Raw genomic sequence first — 20,084 nt, 5'->3', positions numbered from 1 at the left:
GCATGAGTCGCGCGAGTAGCGTGACTGACACGTTTGAAGCACGAATAAAAATACATGCGGCAGTTTGTGTGCTGCATTTTGTGCATTTGCGCGTATCCAGCTTCAAGCCGTGCCACGACAACCAATTAGGAGCCTGGTGACATGATGCTCTGACCGTAGTTCAAAGGGGCAGGTCCAGCCAAAGCCATTTATTCTTCATTCAATATGGAGGAAAGGCTCATCAACGCCGTAGCAAACCACCCGGAGCTGTACGACACCAGCTGTTTTCTCTACCGAGACAGGAATAAAAAAGGCCTAGCTTGGAGGAAGATGTGTGAAGAGATCGGGCAACCTGGTAAGTTCATTCATTTCTCTTTTGAAATTTTTAACTGACCCGTGGAAGCCGCACAAAAGCTAGCAAGCCGCCTACTGTCCTGCTATTTTCCTACTGATGTACAAATACCTTTCTGCTAACGAGATTATGTACTTATTCAGAGGACATCTGCAGGAGAAAGTGGAAGAGCCTCAGGGACACATACTCCAAGTAGAAGAGGATGGAGAAGAAGAAGAGGAGCGGGTCTGCAGCAGGATCGGGATGAGATGGAAGTTCTTTGTGGTCATGGGGTTTCTGGCAGCAGGGGAGTCCCAGTCAGAAGGTATGTTTACAATGAATTAATGTTGGCAGTTAATTTATGCATGTTGTCATATAGGAATATATGTTATTGTTAACATATATGGGCATCAGTTTCCTCATGTGCAAATGGTTACTGGACTTCCTGACCAACCACCCCCAACATGTCCAGCTGGATAACCACTGCTCATCTACAATCACAATGAACACCGGTGTACCACAAGGCTGTGTGATGAGCCTTTTCCTCTACTCCCTCTTCACCCATGACTGGAGACCTGCCGATGGTTCTAACACCATCATTAAGTTTGCAGATGACACCACGGTGATTGGCCTCATCAGTGACAACGATGAAGCCGCCTACAGGGAGGAGGTGGATCATCTGGCTGAATGATGCGACACAAGCAACCTGCTGCTTAACACTGAGAAGACCAAGGAGCTCATCGTGGACTACAGGAGGAATGCTGACCCACATCCACCCATCTACATTAAGGGGATGGCTGTGGAGCGTGTGAGCAGCTTCAAGTTCCTGGGAGTCCACATCACCGAGGATCTCATCTGGACGACTAACTGCTCCAAGCTGGTCAAGAAGGCTCACCAGCGCCTCTTCTTCTTGAGGACTCTGAGGAAGAACCACCTGTCCTCAGACATCCTGGAGAACTTCTATCGCTGCACCATCGAAAGCATCCTGACCAACTGTATAACAGTCTGGTACAGGAACTGCTCTGCCTCGGACCGGAAGGCGTTGGAGAGGGTAGTGAAAACTGCCCAGCGCATCGCCAGAGCACCACTTCCTGCCATAAAGGACATCTACAGGAAGTGGTGTCTGAAAAGGGCTGGGAAAATCATCAGAGACCCCAGTCACCCATCACAAGGACTCTTCACCCTCCTGCCCTCTGGGAGGCGCTACAGGAGCCTCCGGACTAAGACCACCAGGTACCGAAACAGCTTCTTCCCCACAGCTGTCAGACTCCTGAACTCTGCCTCCTGACATCAGGCCCACATTAAACACATGGACTGGACATACACACACCCACAACCACCTACACACACAATGGACAACTGTACCCTCATACACACAATAATAACATGGACTGAACCACCACTCTCAACCACTAGCACTTTATATAGCCTTTGTAGAAATTATCCACATATCTCACTCATCTTAACTGCACTACTGTATAATTCTGTATAAATAATCATTCTGTATAATACGATAATTTTTAATTCTACAACTGCTTATAACTTGCACAGTTCACATTTCTGTATAGCTGTATATCTCATATTTCTGTATAGTTTTTTTTTAAATTTCATATTTGTGTATAGTTTTTTCATATTTATATCCTGTTCATAGCCTGTACTTAGCTTGTACTTAGGGCTAGGCCATATTATACCGTTCACAGTAATACCGATACAATGTTAGGCAACAATAAGAAAATGAAATATCGCGATAGGATATGGGTAAAACTTTCACGGACTGCCGGGGTAGACCATGTGGAGTGAGTAGAGGACCCAAGAGGAGACAGAGGCGAGGACACAAAACTGGACTTAACAAAAAGCGAGCCTTTATTTAGGGCCGAAAACTCATGGAAAAAACAACAACAACAAAGTAACTGAGGGAAAACCTGAACATAAACTGGGAAACTATGACTCTACTGAGATTTAGACTATGACTAAACAACATAAAAACTATGACTTACTATCGTTGGGAAACTGTGACAAGGGGTAGGGGAGATAACACAGACGACGCGACACTGAACACAGCAAGACTGAGGACTAAATGAGGTGATCAGAGGAAGTGGAGACATATGAGGACACAGCTGACACACATAACCTAATGACAGGACAGGGGAAGTGAAAACTAAATGCAATGAACAAAGAACAGAGGACTCTTTCAAAATAAAACAGGAAACATGATGAGACAGACCAGACAACATGGGCTTGACAACACGAGACGTGGAACACAAAGGGCAAATGAGACTAAGATCCAGGGGAAGGGGAAATGAGGAGATCCACTAAACAGAACTAAGGCTGAACAACTTAGGGGTTTAAGAGAGGTGGATGAGCTTAACCCAAATAATAAATGACAATACACAATATATAATGAACTCAAAATGCTGGGTCACAGACCCAGCCATGACAAAAACGCGCATGCGCAGTCCCTTAGTTTTCATATGCACATGGCCGAAAAAGCCAAAAGAGGCAACGGAGAATGAGAAGGGGGAAAGTGGATTTTTGAGTGAAACGGATGAACCAGAACTATTTTTTAAAAATGATGCAACTTCACTTGTGTGGTGTTTGTCCGTCAGATACACAGAAAAGTAAATTTTTTTGTAGAACATGCATCGTTATTGCCGTATTTGTCGGACTAAGGTGCTCGTTAATCTGGGTGTAATCGGGGTTCTAAACCCCGTCCTTTCAGGTCCCAAAGTTAAACGATCACTGCAGCATCACTGACAGTTAAAAACTGTCTAAATTCTTTCGATCAGCATTGCTGCTTTACCAGGTGTAACTATGAAGTTTAACATACAGGCATCCATGAAAACAGAATTTATTACATTTAACGGAGTTAGAAGCTAGCAGGAAATTAGCGGAAGGTAGCTCGCTAGTTTCGCCAGTTACCTAAGCATGATATACCATGTTCTGACTGAGAGAATTCTGAAAAAATTCAAACATTAGCTTTCCTATCACTTCCAACATAAATGAAGACAGGAAAATAAACAGCAGCAGACGTTTGTATGGTTACTGAAGTTGGGCTAACTGGTATATAATGATGTGCTACGTATCGCTAGCGACACAGCTATGTTAGCATAATATAAACAGCGAAGCTGGAGGATGAACGCTAACATTTTTCCACTCGATAAAAGTTAACATGAAGCTTCCTGACGGTTAGAGACACATGCAATTGCATGGCAGGATGCTGTAAGCGGACCAACTTCAGTCAGGAGAACAACTGAGATAATCCATCCACAGTACGAGGTTAGTCATTAATATACTGCAACAACATGGGAATGGAGCAGCTGTGATAGAATACAACATAAATGAATCAATGGTACAGAAGTGGAGGAAGCAAGAAGAATGAGTTGAATAAAGTTTGATTTATCTGACTGCTTTGTTTCGCCTAATGTGCCTTATAATCCCGTGTACCTTATGGTCCGAAAAATATGTATTTGACTTTTTTATTTGGCACACTGCAGTTTAAGGTTGCAAAGCGCCTCTTTTGAACTTCAGTGGATATTACATACATGGTTATGCTGAGGATATGTCAGCCCATTTCTACTGGAAATGCCTTTTGGTTAAACTTTCAGCAAGAAATTTGCACTGTTAAATGTTTATATGGTTTTAATGCACATAAAAAACAGCTGCTTATTTAACTGAAAATAAATGGATGGGGGTTTTTTTTGTGCTAGTAAAGTTGTGGAGTTGTATTTTGTCTCGCAGAAATTATATTGTCAGTTATATCAATATCGCAAATTTTCAAATATATATCGTGATATATTTTTTTGGCCATATGAATGAATTAATGAATGAATGAATGAATGAATGAATGTCTTTCATATCACCCTGCTCTACTTGTACTCACTACAGCCTGTACATACTTATAGTTATAGCATATTCATAACATACCTTCATACCGTGTACATTATAACATACCATAATAGACCCATTTCTGTAATATACTTACATATCTATATTTTTGCTAATATATATTTGTAATATATCTATATCATGGCTAAAGCACTTCTGGATGGATGCAAACTGCATTTCGTTGCCTTGTACCTGTAACATGTGCAATGACAATAAAGTTGAATTCTATTCTATTCTAATATTATTTCAAATAATTCTTTTTTAATAACTATTGTATCAGTTCTACTACACAGCAAAATATTAACACACAACTTGACACATGTAGAATTTTTTTCATAGTATACTAATGAAAAAATATACAACTATATAGGAACATAGTGAAGACCAATTATTTAAGACAATAAAGAGAGGTTAGTTTATTTTGGAGGCAAGCTCCATTTATTAAGTAAATTTTAAAAAGGCAGGAATGCACTTTAGAGGTTTGTGGGTTGCTCTTAAAAGAGCCGTTCTGGGGAAGTCACTGGGACGTCAAATAGGATATTCTTTTGGCTGCCAAGACACTGCTCCCTATGCCGAGAAGTGGGCCATGAACTTCTCCCTCACCATCAGGACCTTTCGAGTATCACTAGAAATATTATAAACAGTCATCTCCATACCACAGTTTGCTAACAGTAAACACCGACGACATTCACAGATAGCACACCATATCCATGTTATCAGTGTATAAACTGATAGTTTAACATATATTAGCATAGGTATCAATAAAGGACTACTGTATTAAACACTTTTACCAGGCATATGGACAGGCGCTCTGCAGGTGGGATTGAGCACCTGTAGTTGGTGTCCAGGCGGGTGATGCTTGGACTGACGCGGGACAGCAGCTCCTCAAATTGGGCAAGGGTAAGACAGTGGTACCGCTGAAAGCGGCCATCATCCAGACAGAGCTCCTGAAGCAAATGGTGAAACTCACCAAACTGCTCACGCTTCTGGAGGACCTGATGGTCCCAGGTACGGCGAGGACGTCCTTTACGCCGCTGCTCTGCTCTCTACAGTTAATAGAGAAGGGAGACTCTCTCTTCAAACACTAGATCAACAGCTGCCATCTTGCAAACATACCATCTGGCACTACTTCCTCCCACATTTAGAATAGAATAGAATAGAATAGCCTTTATTGTCATTGTACAGAGTACAACGAAATTGGAGTGCCACTCCCTTGGTGCAAGTTTCAATAATAAATATAAATGTAAAATATAAAAAGTACAAAAAAAACAATCGTAAGTACTCAAACAATAGTATGTACAATATATACAGGATAGCAGCATTAATATAATGACAGTATGAATAGCAGCATAATATAATGACAGTGACGGTATGGAATAGGTTCAATTGTTTTTGTGCTTATTTACTACGGTGATAGCTCTGGGAAAGAAGCTATCCCTGAATCTGTTTGTCCTGGTTTTATGTGACCTGTACCGTCGGCCTGACGGTAATAGTTCAAACAGTTGGTTGCTGGGGTGAGAGTGGTCCTTGATGATATTGCCAGCTCTGCTGAGGTACCGAGAGTTTGCAGTGACCTCCAGGCTGGGCAGAGAGCAGCCAGTGATCTTCTGGGCTGTGTTGATGACCCTCTGCAGTACTTTCCTGTCTGCAGCTGAGCACCCTGCATACCATGTTGTTATGCCGTACGTTAGGATGCTCTCTATGGTGGCTCTGTAAAATGTCACCAGCAGCCTCTCCTCCAGGTTGTTCCTCCTGAGCACTCTCAGAAAGTGGAGACGCTGCTGGGCCTTTTTAACCACCGCTGTAGTATTTGCAGTCCAGGAGAGGTCATCAGATATCTGCACGCCCAGAAACCTCATGGAGTGTACCCTCTCCACACAGCTCCCGTGAATGTAAAGTGGGGCCGGGTCTGCTCTGCCCTTCCTGAAGTCCAAGATAAGTTCTTTAGTTTTCGTGGTGTTCAGTTGGAGGTTGTTAACTGAACACCACTCAGTCAGTCTGTTGACCTCATCTCTGTAGTCCGACTCATCCCCCCTTGAGATGAGTCCAACCACTGTGGTGTCATCCGCGAACTTTATGATGGTGTTTGAGAGATGGGTAGGGGAGCAGTCGGATGTGTAGAGCGTAAACAGGAGGGGACTCAAAACACATCCTTGTGGAGACCCGGTGCTGAGTGTGATGGTGCTGGATCGGTGGGGGCCGAGTCTGACAGACTGTGGTCTATTTGTCAGGAAGTCCTTGATCCAGAGGCAGATGGGGGTGGAGAGTCCCAGGTGAGACAGTTTCTGGACCAGGATCTCCGGGATGATATGATTGAATGCTGAGCTGAAGTCCAGAAAGAGCATTCTCACATAGCTTCCTCGGTGCTCCAGGTGACTCAGCGCAGTGTGGAGCGCTATGGTGATAGCGTCCTCGGTGGAACGATTTGTCCTGTAGGCAAATTGGTGGGGGTCCAGAGTGGGAGGCAGACCGGCCCTGATGTGCTGACAGACCAGTCTCTCAAAGCACTTCATCACTACAGGCGTAAGTGCAACAGGCCTGTAGTCATTTGGGCTGGCCACAGCTGTCTTCTTGGCGATGGGGATGATGGTGGAGGTTTTGAGGCAGGGCGGGACGGTGTTTGATGACAAGGAAAGGTTGAAGATTTTAGTGAAGACTCCGGTCAGTTCGTCAGCACATGCTCTGAGAACCTTTCCATGTATTCCATCAGGACCTGCCGCCTTCCTGGGATTCACTGACCTTAGAACACACCTCACTTGGTGCTCCCTAAGTGTTAGTGTGCCAGTGCTGGGGGCGGGTGGAAGTGGTGTGGCAGCTGAGGGCTTGGTCGTCTCAAAGCGGGCGAAGAAACGGTTTAGATCCTCAGCCAGTGAGGCATCAGTCCTAGATGTTGCCTGGTTATTGCTTCTGTAGTTGGTAATGTGATTGATCCCCTGCCACATTTTTCTGGGGTCGTTGTCAGCAAAGTGATCTTCAATCCTCCTCCTATAGGCAGCCTTAGCTTTCCTGATGCCTCTACTCAGGTCTGCCCTGGCCGCCCTATACGCAGCCCTGTCCCCTGACTTGAAGGCAGTGTTGCGGCTTTTTAGGAGGGATTGCACTTCGCTATTCATCCAGGGTTTTTGATTTGGAAACACCCTGACCCTTTTGTTGACGGTGACATTGTCAACACAGTTCCTGATGTACGAGAGTACAGTGTCCGTGTACTCCTGGAGGTTGTGGCTGGAGAATAAATCCCATACAGTTGTTGAGAAGCAGTCCTGCAGTTGAGAAAGGGCTCCTTCAGGCCAGGTTTTTATTGTCTTTGTCTGGGGCTTTGTTTTTCTCAGCAGGGGGGTGTAGGTGGGGGTGAGGGACATGCAGAGGTGGTCAGATCCAGCCAGGTGGGGGAGGGGTGTCGCTCTGAAAGCATGCCTGATGTTTGAATAGACATGGTCCAAAGTGTGTTCTCCTCTCGTAGCAAAGTCCACGAACTGGACAAATTTAGGAAGCACAGTCTTTAGGCACGCTTTGTTAAAGTCGCCGGCGACAATAAAAACCCAATCGGGGTGGGCAAGCTGTTGTTTGTTTATGGTGTTGAGCAAGAGGCTGAGAGCTGTGCTAACGTTAGCATCCGGCGGTATATAAACAGCTATCACAATAACTACTGTAAACTCCCTCGGGATGTAAAAAGGTCTGCACGAGACTGCCAGAACCTCCAAATCAGGAGAACAGTGTGTGTGAATGATCCTGCTGTTACAACACCACTCGTTATGCACGTAAACACATAGCCCCCCTCCTCTGCTTTTACCTGAGTTGCTGTTTCTGTCATGCCGGTGTAGCGTGCGGCCTGCTAACTCGACTGCAGCGTCGGGAATCAGCGGGTGAAGCCACGTCTCCGTAATAAGAATAATTTCCGCTTCACGCGTGTGAAAATTGCATATTTTTAAGTGCGACCAGTTTGCGTTGGACGCGCTTCGAGGTGCGAATGTGAACGTGACCAGCTTGGGGCTTCTGGCGCTTTTTAGTCGTGTCTATCGCGTTCGGTGTGAACGCACCCTTATACTGCCTTCCCTTCACTGGCTTCCCGTTAATTCCAGAATTGAATTCAAAATCCTACTCCTCATATACAAGGTCTTGAATAATCAGTTCCCATCATGTTTTAATGACTTTATAGTACCATATCACCCCATTAGAGCACTTTGCTCTTGCACTGCAGGCTTCTTTTTCCCAGAGTATTATAAAGTAGAATGGGAGGCAGAGCCTTCTGTTTTCAGGCTCCTCTTCTATGGAACCAGCTTCCAGTTTGGATTTTGGGGACAGACATTATCCCAACTTTTAAGATTAGTCTTAAAACTTTTCTTTTTGCTAAAGCATATAGTTGGGGATGGATCAGGTGACCCTGAATTGTCCCTTGGTTATGCTGGAATAGGTGTAGGCAGCTGGAGGATGATGCATTGAGTATTTCTTGTTCAGTCATTTTTTTCACTCACTGTGTGTAGATAGATAGATCTCTCTGCATTGAATCATTACGTCTTATTAATCTCTGGCTCTCTTCAGCATGGCTTTTGACCTATCTTCCTCATCTCACCCCCACTGGTTGCAACAGGTGGCCGCACCTCTCTGAGCCTAGTTTTGCTGGAGGTTTCTTCATGTTAAAAGGGAGTTTTTCCTTCCCACTGTTGCCAAAGTGTTCGCTTATAGCGGCTCATATGATTGTTGGGTTTCTGTCTTCACACTCAGGCAACGGTCGTTGGGATTTGTATAAAAAACATTGAATTGAAACCAATATGAACTGTTAAAATGTATCCCAGTTTCTGTTCATTCACCCTAGTTATCCAGTTCTTGCTCACCATATGTTTTACACACATATAAATGAACAAAAGATTACTATACATTGTACAATAACTTGTCATTTTATCCAATTTCGACTTTTTTCTATCACTCACATTTACATTAAATCAGAGAATGAACCTGTTGTATATCAAGAAAGTCATTTCCTTTATACACTCACACCCAACAGTCCGGTTTGCTGTCCTCGTGGAGACATCTCATTGACATATTGCTTTCTTTCGCAACTTACCCTAACCCAGTGATTCGCAAACTGTGGTAAGTGTACCAGTGGTGGTACTTGGGCTCCCTCTAGTGGTACCCGGGAAGTCCAGATTTTGTGTGTGTGTGGGTGTGTGTGTGTGTGTGTGTCTGTATGTATACATATATATGTATAGATGTAATTGGCATGTGATAGATATATTGATTTGCTGTAGTAAATTACAGATTTTGGTCCCCACAAAGTAAAAACCAGTACACACACACAAACACACACAAAAGGCCAGCAGAATTTGACTCTTTTTACTAAATCATTTTCATAACAGCGATTAATAATCTGTGATAAAGGGAAATGAAGGAAAAACCTGAAATCCAAGCATGTTTAGACTTTAAATATTACCAGCATCAGTCTAAAAAGTTAAATATCTTTGCTTTATGACCATTACATATGTCAGCACTAAGAGAATAGACTTGAACACTTACATAAATGCCATAAATAATAGTGCAGTGATTTCAGTGTTATTTAACTAGACACAATAATATCTTGAGATGTTTAGAAATTTCATTCATTTTGAGTCCATATATAATTGGATTTAAAAGAGGATGAAATAAAATCAACTCAAAGGTCAATATCAAACGGAGAGTTTTTGATAAGTCTGTTTCCAGTCGAACTATAATTATATCAAAGGAAATAAAACAAGAAAAGTGAATTAAAACCAGCAAGTGGGGTAAACATGTCTTTACAGCTTTTTTTCTCACTTCTCTACACCTTTGGTAAGATATTTTAAGAATCTTGATGTATGAAAAAAGTATGAAAAGCAAAGGTAGAAGGGCAATGTTTATCAACATGACCACACCATATATAGATATTGCTACTGACGGCACACACTGAAGCTTGTGAACTGAATTATTACAAAAAATTCCTGTCAGAGTAAAGCTACAGAGTTTGACATTAGAATACAACACACCTAACATCAAGGCTTCAAAAGCAGGTATAAGCCAAGCTAAAATCAGACATACATATATAGTTATTCTATTCATAATAACTGGATATTGCAGGGGTTTACATATAGACACATACCTGTCATATGCCATTGCTGCCAACAGTAAAAATTCTGAACCAACCGAGGTGTAATATGATAAACCTTGGAAAAGACAGAGTGGATATGATATCATCTGTTTTTCAGACAAAACATCAGATAAGAGCTTTGGATAGATAATCATGCTGTAAAGAACAGAGTTGATTAACAAAGCTGCAATAAAAATGTACATTGGCTCGTGAAGGTTTTTGTGAGTCCAGATAAGGAAAACTATAGTGGAATTAAAGCAGAGTATCAGAATATAAAGTGTAAATATGATCACAAAATAAAGATATCTGTATTTGTGCAATTCTGCAAACCCACCTAGAGTTAGCAATGTTACATTTAATTCAATATCCATTTAATGAACAAAAATGTTATTTACTATACAACTAGATGACATAAATGGTATTCATTAAAAATCAAATGAAAAGACAAGTCTTAATGTATTGTAGTAATGCTTTTCCAGCACCGAACTAAGTAATTGGCTCTGTGGCTTTGTTTTATCAGACAATTTCCCATTTTCAATGGGACTCATTAAGTTCTTCAAGAACATGTAAACAACTTCACCAAACTTTATCAGTTGATATTTTTGTCTGTGTGATCTATCATCGTACAGCATACCTCATAGAGAGGTGAGTAGACTTAGTAGTGTAGATAAAATAATAATAAAATATCATTATTATTATTATTATTTGTGTATAACTTTCTATAACCAAAGTGCTTGCTGGTACAGGAGAAGCACTTCTAGTATATATTCTGAGCCCAGGCCATGAAGGACAGGTAATTAGTAAGATCTTAAAATCAATTCTAATGCAATATGCTAATTTTTCTTAGTCTTTAGAAGATGTCTAGCTGCTGTATTTTGCACGATTTACAGTCAATTTAATGCTTTCTGAATGATACCTGTTAGAAGACCATTACATTACTGTATTTTTTGGATTATAAAGGTGCACTTTAAACCCTTGATTATGTTGAATGATGAATTGAAGGCAAAAAAATACTGAATGCAATTCTAACAAGCTTGAAAGTCAATATGTGTTCAACACAGCTTAAACTCTTTTGAGCAAATTTTACTGAATGTCTTTAAATAGTCTTCAGGAATAGTTCTCCAGGCTTCTTGAAGGGTATCCTAAACCATTAATGTTGAGGTCCTGGTGCTGTAGACATCAGTCCATAACTGACAGTGTTCTGCAGTGTTGTTGTTTTTTTCGTTGTTGTTGTTTTTTAATTCCAGGTTATTGAAAGCCATTGCTAATTAGATATTTTCTAAATTATATCACATGGTGGATCAAACTCTGACATAACTTATGAAAGTGACCAACATTATTAGAGACAAGGAAACAGAAGCAGGGCTACAGAGTAGGGCTGAACGATTATGGAAAATAATCTAATTGCGATTTTTTGCCCCAATATTGCGATTGCGATGCGATATGCGATTATTTTTTAAGGTCTTTGTCTTCTGTATTTTAAACAAAGACAAGCAATACATCATATAGTATGGCCAATACTATATTACATTAATTTTAAACTGTTCTTTCCTGGAAGACAGACCTCTGTTATGATGACATGAGGTGATGCATGAATTGATGACTGACATTTTTATTTAACTTCTTCAATCACAACAGTATATTTGAACATACACAATAGTTTATTTTTAGCTTACAAACATCTGAGCATAAAGTGCTGACAAGGAACCCTGGTGTAAACATTAAAATGAAAGTCAGTACAATGTGCAGATTGCAGAAATATACATAAAAAAAATCAGTGGCTTTACCACACAGTTTTTCGACATCTGTGAACTACTAGACAGTCATTCAATTAAAAAATAATATTAAATAAATAAAACTATCCATCCATCCATCCACTTTCATCCGCTTTGTCCGGGGCCGGGTCGCGGGGGCAGCAGCCTAAGCAAAGAGGCCCAGACCTCCCTCTCCCCAGCCACCTCCTCCAGCTTATCCGGGGGAATACCAAGGCGTTCCCAGGCCAGCCGAGAGATATAATCTCTCCAGCGTGTCCTGGGTCTGCCCGGGGGCCTCCTCCCGGTGGGACATGCCTGGAACACCTCACCCAGGAGGCGCCCAGGGGGCATCCTTGTCAGATGCCCGAACCACCTCAGCTGGCTCCTTTCGATGTGGAGCAGCAGCTGCTCTACTCTGAGCCCCTCCCGGATGGCCGAACTTCTCACCCTATCTCTAAGGGAGAGGCCAGCCACCCTTCGGAGGAAGCTCATTTCTGCCGCTTGTATCCGCGATCTCGTTCTTTCGGTCACTACCCACAGCTCGTGGCCATAGGTGAGGGTAGGGACGTAGATCGACCGGTAAATTGACCGGTAAATAAAACTAATAAATAAAAAATACACACATCTTACTGATCTCTGCAGTCAGTAACATTACACATAAAGTGCAAACATAATAGCAATTGTATAAACACACACACAAACACGCCTTTAAAATTTAAAGGCGTGAAATTGGACGGTCTAGCCTTCTGATTAGCGTCACCGCTGTCTCCGTGGAGTTTAATAAACTCGGCCGTCTGCTTCTTGCTATCTAAAATATAACCAGACACTGGTGTAAATTCTCGACTGTCTCATACTTCTGTTTAATAAGTTTTCTGTTTGACGTTTAGTCAGCTGTGTGAAAACCAAGGAGGAACCCACCCGGGGGATTAATAAAGTTTTATTTTATCTAATCTAATAACTTTAATCTCAGCCAAACCGATTTACTCACGAACAAACAAAACACTGAAAAAAGCCCAACAATAACATTTTTAGGTTGTCTAAGTGACTTATATATTACGTTTAACCCGAGCAGCGAAACTCCGCGGTGATCTGAAAATGATGTGCCGGGAGTTGTGCCGTTCTCGGCCGCATCAGTAACCCTCGAGCTCCCGGCTAGCTGTCGAGCTGGTGGGTAGCAGACGCCTCTGAAAACGTCGAAGCACTTTTGCAAATATGGGATATCTTGATAAACCGAGCAGATATTTGATGTTTACACAACTACTTTCTCGCCTGAAAATATGTTAAAAGTTTATTTTGTGACCCAGAAAGATTAGTATGAGTAATTTTAAAACTTAGTAGCGGCCGCCATTGCTGGAAACTGGAGTTTGGCTGGGCCGCGCTATGAATTCTGGGATATGGTAGTAATTTGGACAGCCTTCGGCGCGTCGCTGTGACGTAATCGGTCTACAAATGCGGCCTCAGGAGGATGCAGCCCATGAATTTGGACATGTCCAGAGTATAATCGCAGCCTTTGCGGTTAGAAAATTGCACTTGATCATGTCGCGATATTATCGCAAATGCGATATATCGTTCAGCCCTACTACAGAGTCAGAATACAAACAGACTAAAGAAGTCTCTCCAGAAAAAAAAAGAACCACTGCCCAGTATTTACATCATACCCTGAAGTATACCTTGAAGAACCTGGAGAGGTTAATTCTCAAACATCTCACAACTCTGGTGAGTAAACTGCTGGATCCCCTGCTGGTCACTTACTATCCTAGTATTGGGGTGAATGATGCAGTCATGTACCTCCTGCACAGATCACTGTCACACCTGGAGAGTACTGGAAGCACTGTGAGATTCATGTTTTTTTTTTTCTCCCTTCCTAACGGCCACCTCCAGAAATTCTCTGATGATACAGTCATTGATGGATGTCTGAGGGGAACGATCTAGAGTATAGGAAGATCATCACCGACTTCATCATCTGGTGTGAATTCAACCAACCACCATCCATCGCACCAGTGAACATCCATAGTTTGGATATTGATGTGGTCGACACATACAAATTCCTGGGTGATCCAACATATCACCCTAATTTAATTTAGCCTTCTGTTTATTTTACTTTATACCTCGTGTATTTATATTTATTCAGTCGGATCTGTTTCCAGCCCTTTTTAAACTACTTTAAACCACTTTGATCTCTAATTTTCACTTGGTGAGGGATTATTATGTTCTTCCTAGTCTGAACTGCTCTCTTCACCTGAGCTGCTATCCTGTTCTGAGTCACTGTCTTCTTTGTTTCTTACAGTCACGTGCAAAATGTCCCTTTTTTCCACACTCCCAGCATGCAGCGCTAAAATTACTGTTTGGTGTGTATCTAAGTCTGCCTTTACCTCTTGCTCTTCCAATATGCATTCCTCTCCCTTTCTTTTGGATTATTCCTGCTCCAGCTTATTGTTTTTCTAAACATTTCTCATCAGGTGTTAATTTTACTTGTTTATTTCCCATTTTCAAAGATTTTGCTGGGCCGTCACTGGCACGCTTGACTTCAGAGTGGTTGCTGATACTCCCTTCTACTTCACTTCTAAAAAATGAAGCGGTATCAGTTTTATGAGATAAAACTCAACCGTTGTCCTTTGTCACCAGTACGTGAGCCTCAAGCAAAGAAAACAAAAAATGGAAGTAGTTCAGCAGCATATTGTGCTGTAAAATCAACTTACTTCCAGACAAATACACATAGACATTTGCGCCCTTCTACAATTTGTTACGAAGTAATTACGACTACCTCTAAAACCTAAGTCTAATTTGGTTCGTTACGGCGTAATTGCGGCTACTTCTAACCTATTTTACGCGTTTCATTAAACCTTTGCGGTGGTTTTATATACCAAAATAATGTTTCTCACCCTCAGATGTCTCACTGGTGGTTCGGATCGTCAGACTGAATCCCACCGCCGTGGACCAGACTATAAACACCTGCCCGCACCCGAATTCACGTCCCGGGGCTTTCTTCCTCGTCTAAGAGGAAAACCTTTTGGTGGCAGTGGTTATTATTATATTCACATGCTTCCATCTTCCATCAGTGGTCAGTGACAACTCGTACTTTTCGACTCTCCTTCTTCTCCCTCCTCGCGCTCACAGAAACATAACAGGTATTGCAGTCCATTCTCCCTGCAGCACAGACTACACTGCCCATGAGGCTACTTTCTTCTGCAACACTCTGCCTATTGCCTTCATAATAAATTATTTTGAATAATAATTTTTAAAAATATTTCTTCAAGTCATTAGGCGGCCGCAAGTACAGGTGACATGGGGCGCGAGATTCAGACACAGGCATTAGAGCCTCTTAATGCGTGCTTTCTTTGGGTTTCCACTGGCGTGGAATTACCAAAAATAGAGAGGGCATAGCCTAATATATGAAACAGGGAAAGACCGCCGTGTAATCCATTTATTTCAATAAGGTAACTGTATTCTGAATACCACCTTTTAAAATGGTAACTGTAATGGAATACAGTTACTCATATTTTGTATCTTAAATATGTAACGCCCGTACAATTATTCCATTACGCCCCATCACTGCCGGCAGGGTGCAGGTGTTGAGTGGCCAGATGTTGTTCTTCCCATTCAACTGACTATTCAAAACTTGCTCTAGCTTGAAGTTGGCCTTTAGTGTTGTTCTGTCATGGTTGGCTGTGTGGCAGGCAGGCAGGAGTGGTGAACCCAAAATGCAGGACTCTTAGGAAACGAGGTTTAAACTGAAAATGCGGCTTTATTGCTGGAACAAAACTTCAACATAAAATAAAACTCACAAAAGCAAACAAAACTCTAACTGAGGTGCAGGAGGCCTGGAAGCCATGAACACACAGCAAGTTGAGGGTACGACAAGACAGAGAGCACAGGAAAACACAGGGCTTAAATACACAGGGGAGTAATTAGGAAATGGACAACAGGAGGGAGACACAGCTGGGAGAAATTAGGCTAACGAGACAGGAGAGAGGTAAAACTGAACACATTGACATGAGACATGAACTTTCAGAATAAAACAGGAAACTAACAGACACAGAGAACCAGACAGGACACTGAACTTGGCAGGCAGACTCACGAGCAGACACAGTGACACCATGGACAGACAGAGGGAACACAGGCAGGCATGAAACAAACACACTAACACATAGCAAACCTAAACAAAAGACAAGGCAGAATAAACAAGAATATAGAAGAATATAAAGAAACACAAAACACCGAGTCCTCAGACTCAGGACCATGACATGTTCGCCACATCCCCACTGAATTGAAGGCTCTTAGCATTCTATGCATTCCATTGAGTCAACGGCTTTCATTTTCATTTTTCTCCTTGTGTGATTAAGTCTTACCTGTAGGCCATTCTGTGGATACAGTGATGTTAAGGATCTCTGCCTGTAAAATCTCCTCAAACACATGCATAGCAAAGTAGAATATTACCAAGCTCTCAGAGCTTCGCGATTAATAATCAATACTCTTTTGATGTATTTGTTTCGCAACTACTTTCTTCTCCTTTCCCCGTTTGCCACTGATGAACTGATAACACTATCGGAGTTATTACTGTACAACTGTGACATTTAAGAAATCAAAATATTCATATTTTCATTCATTCTTGTGTGTGTGTGTGTGTGTGTGTGTGTGTGTGTGTGTGTGTGTGTGTGTGTGTGTGTGTGTGTGTGTACATGCGCACTCGCATATGCCTTAGAAGAATGAAAAAAGGTACTTCAAACTGTATGATGCAATTTACTTCATAATATCAACATGGCCCCTTAAGGCGAATTCATGACTTTAACATTTGGCTACACAAAGCTGCCCCCTGGTGAGTAAGGAGCCGGCTCGCGTTGTTCACTTCAAAGAGTTGGCTCTAAGAGCCATTTTTGTGCCATTTCGTTCGCGACCGACACGTCACTAATTTGTATTCAGCCAATCTTGATATCTGATCACTCAGATCACTGCAGCGTTGACCTGCCCCACACTAAGACTAGGGCCTCAACATAGTCAAAATGAACATACTGTCATGTCTTAATTTCCTTTTATTCATGTTGCCACTTCTCCCTCCTCTGTCTTGCTTTAAGAATATACACTCTGTGGTGTCTAAATTTATTTGGAATGGGAAAAGGCCATCAACATTGCTACAGTTTTACTACTGGTCATTCAAAATCAGGGTGCTTAGGGGGTTGTTACTACCAGAGATGGGCAGTAACGCGTTACTGTAATCCGATAACTTTTTTCAAGTAACGAGTAAAGTAAGGGATTACTATTGCAAAAACGGTAATTAGATTACCGTTACTTTCCCGTAGGAATGCTGCGTTACTGCGTTACTAAAACCGTGATTTTTTTGCGAGAATGTCTCATGACAGTGACGTAAGCGAGTGGACGTTCGTGACAACAGCTGTGTGCAGATCAATGGATAATATATCGAGTGTGGGAGAGAGTATGAGCATGCAGCGTTTAAAGCGTGGAAGTACTGACCTTACTTTAAGTTTGATTCCATAAAAAGTGACAAAAACATTAGTGTCCGTTGTGCGTGGGAAGAAAACTTCTTTTTACAGCGAAAAAAACCTCTAAACTTCCAAGCAAGCACCAAGTGCGCTACGACGTAATGGGAAACTCACAGAGAAACTCGCGGATTCTTCCACTGACCGCTGCGGCACACCTGCACCAGGGTAAACCTCCGCCTACCCTACTCCTGCTTTACAGGTGAAAATAGAGCAACAGGACCGCTGAGTCTCTGACTTTATTTATTTTCTGCTGTGTTTTACTTGCATCTATTTGAAAGAGTGAGTGTAAACACACAAAAATATTTTATGTGCTGGAATGTGCAGAAAATAGGTTTAAATATTAAACAAATTTCTTCCAGTCAGAGAATGTTGCATATAATTAAATTTTTGCTTGATGCATAAAGTTAAAAGATTAAAACTAATAAAACAAGTTTTAAAAAGAGACTTTTCCATTTGATTACATTTTGTATGATGGATTATGTAGAAAAAGTAGAATTGGACTGAAAGATCTATCACTTTATCACCTATTCAGGTTGTAAATCGTGTTTTTAAAAAGTAACTAAGTAATTAATTACTTTTGAAAATAAGTAATCAGTAAAGTAATGGGATTACTGTTTTGGGGAAGTAATCAGTAATTAGTTACTGATTACTTTTTTCAAGTAACATGACCAACACTGGTGAGGAGTAATCCGAAGCGAACACAGCAGCCGCCCTGCACAGCGCTACCCTTCCAGCGCGTCACACAGACCCGCCGTGTTCCCCCGCAGGAAACAAGCATCGAAGGCGTTTGGAAAGGGAGGGGGATAAGTGTGTGTGTGTGCGTGTCCATAGTTCGCCCTGCCAGGCTAAGTAAACAGTCTACCAGCCAACCCAGGTGGCCTTGTATGGAGTGGTGTTACGTTTCGGTGTTGTCAGTGTGTTGTTTTTGGCGTGACTGTTATGTGTTTCCTGTTTACTTTGAAAGTCTGTGTTATCTTAGTGTTTTCAGTTTACGTTTCCCTGTCTCGTCAGTTCTAATTTGCCCCAGCTGTGTTTCCCTCCTGTTGTCCATTTTCCTGATTGCTCCCTCTATGTATTTAAACCCTGTGTTTCAGTGTGTCATGGTCGCGATCTCCCCCGTGTTGTAAATAGTTTGGTGTTTTTGTTGTAAATAAATAGTCTGTTGTAAATAGTTGTGAATGGGTTTGTTAATACTTTCGTCACGGGATATTTTCGTTTTGGGATTTTGGTGGAGAGCCTTCGTGGTTTTATTTTCCTTATTTTTATTTTTCTACGTTGCACCCCGGTTGCCTAGGCCGGGGTGTAACATATGGGGGCTCGTCCGGGATTGCCTTCGCTGGGGGGTCCGGGGACCGCCCCAGCCTTTGTCGTCTGCTGGAGGGTCCGTGGGACCGCTCCAGCCTTCATTCGCCTTCGCTGAAGGGTCCGAGGGACCACTCCAGCCTTCATCCGCCTTCGCTGGATGGTCCGTGGGACCGCTCCAGCCTTCGTCGTCTGCTGGAGGGTCGGTGGGGCCGCTCCAGCCGTCATCAGCTTCGTCTGCCTTCGCTTCAGCCGTCAGTCTCCGCTGGAGGGTCCGAGGGACCGCTCCAGCCTTCATCTGCCTTCGCTGGAGGGTCTGTGGGACCGCTCCAGCCTTCATCCGCCTTCGCTGGAGGGTCCGAGGGACCGCTCCAGCCTTTGTCGTCGCTGGAGGGTCCGTGGGACCGCTCCAGCCTTCATCTGCCTTCGCTGGAGGGTCTGTGGGACCGCTCCAGCCTTCATCCACCTTCGCTGGAGGGTCCGAGGGACCGCTCCAGCCTTCGTCGTCTGCTGGAGGGTCAGTGGGACCGCTCCAGCCTTCATCAGCTTTGTCTGCCTTCGCTGAGGGGAGGGTCCGTGGGACCGCCCCAGCCTTTGTCGTCGCTGGAGGGTCCGTGGGACCGCTCCAGCCTTCATCCGCCTTCGCTGGATGGTCCGTAAGACCGCTCCAGCCTTCGTCGTCTGCTGGAGGGTCAGTGGGACCGCTCCAGCCTTCATCGGCTTCGTCTGTCTGGATCAAACTTTTCACTTGGTGTTAAATGTTTGATTTTTGGGTGGGGGGAACTGTTACGTTTCGGTGTTGTCAGTGTGTTGTTTTTGGCGTGACTGTTATGTGTTTCCTGTTTACTTTGAAAGTCTGTGTTATCTTAGTGTTTTCAGTTTACGTTTCCCTGTCTCGTCAGTTCTAATTTGCCCCAGCTGTGTTTCCCTCCTGTTGTCCATTTTCCTGATTGCTCCCTCTATGTATTTAAACCCTGTGTTTCAGTGTGTCATGGTCGCGATCTCCCCCGTGTTGTAAATAGTTTGGTGTTTTTGTTGTAAATAAATAGTCTGTTGTAAATAGTTGTGAATGGGTTTGTTAATACTTTCGTCACGGGATATTTTCGTTTTGGGATTTTGGTGGAGAGCCTTCGTGGTTTTATTTTCCTTATTTTTATTTTTCTACGTTGCACCCCGGTTGCCTAGGCCGGGGTGTAACAAGTGGGAAGGAACAGACTAAACACAGTCGTTATCAGGGT

General features: G+C 42.8%; 2 protein-coding genes across 2 annotated transcripts in view; one reads left to right on the top strand and one right to left on the bottom strand.

Moving 5' to 3' along the window:
• The first annotated feature begins 203 nt into the window (after window positions 1-203).
• The window catches only part of LOC146650561 (uncharacterized), a 115,367-nt gene continuing 95,486 nt past the window's right edge, over window positions 204-20,084 (top strand). Inside the window, exon 1 of the mRNA XM_085384293.1 lies at window positions 204-334. Coding sequence (XP_085240419.1) covers window positions 205-334 — 130 coding nt within the window. The 5' untranslated portion in view covers window position 204. The remainder of the gene's footprint in view (window positions 335-20,084) is intronic.
• Window positions 9,743-10,663, bottom strand: LOC146650569 (olfactory receptor 6N2-like). Its single transcript, XM_085385423.1, has one exon. It carries the CDS (start codon window positions 10,661-10,663, stop codon window positions 9,743-9,745), a length of 921 nt encoding a protein of 306 aa, XP_085241549.1.

The sequence above is a fragment of the Rhamphochromis longiceps genome, linkage group LG16 (assembly GCF_057381845.1).
Source record: "Rhamphochromis longiceps isolate RC_006_pf linkage group LG16, R_longiceps_female_GT1.1, whole genome shotgun sequence".
NCBI lineage: Eukaryota > Metazoa > Chordata > Actinopteri > Cichliformes > Cichlidae > Rhamphochromis > Rhamphochromis longiceps.
Note: the sequence above shows the minus strand (reverse complement) of the source record. Positions and strands in the feature narration are given on the sequence as shown.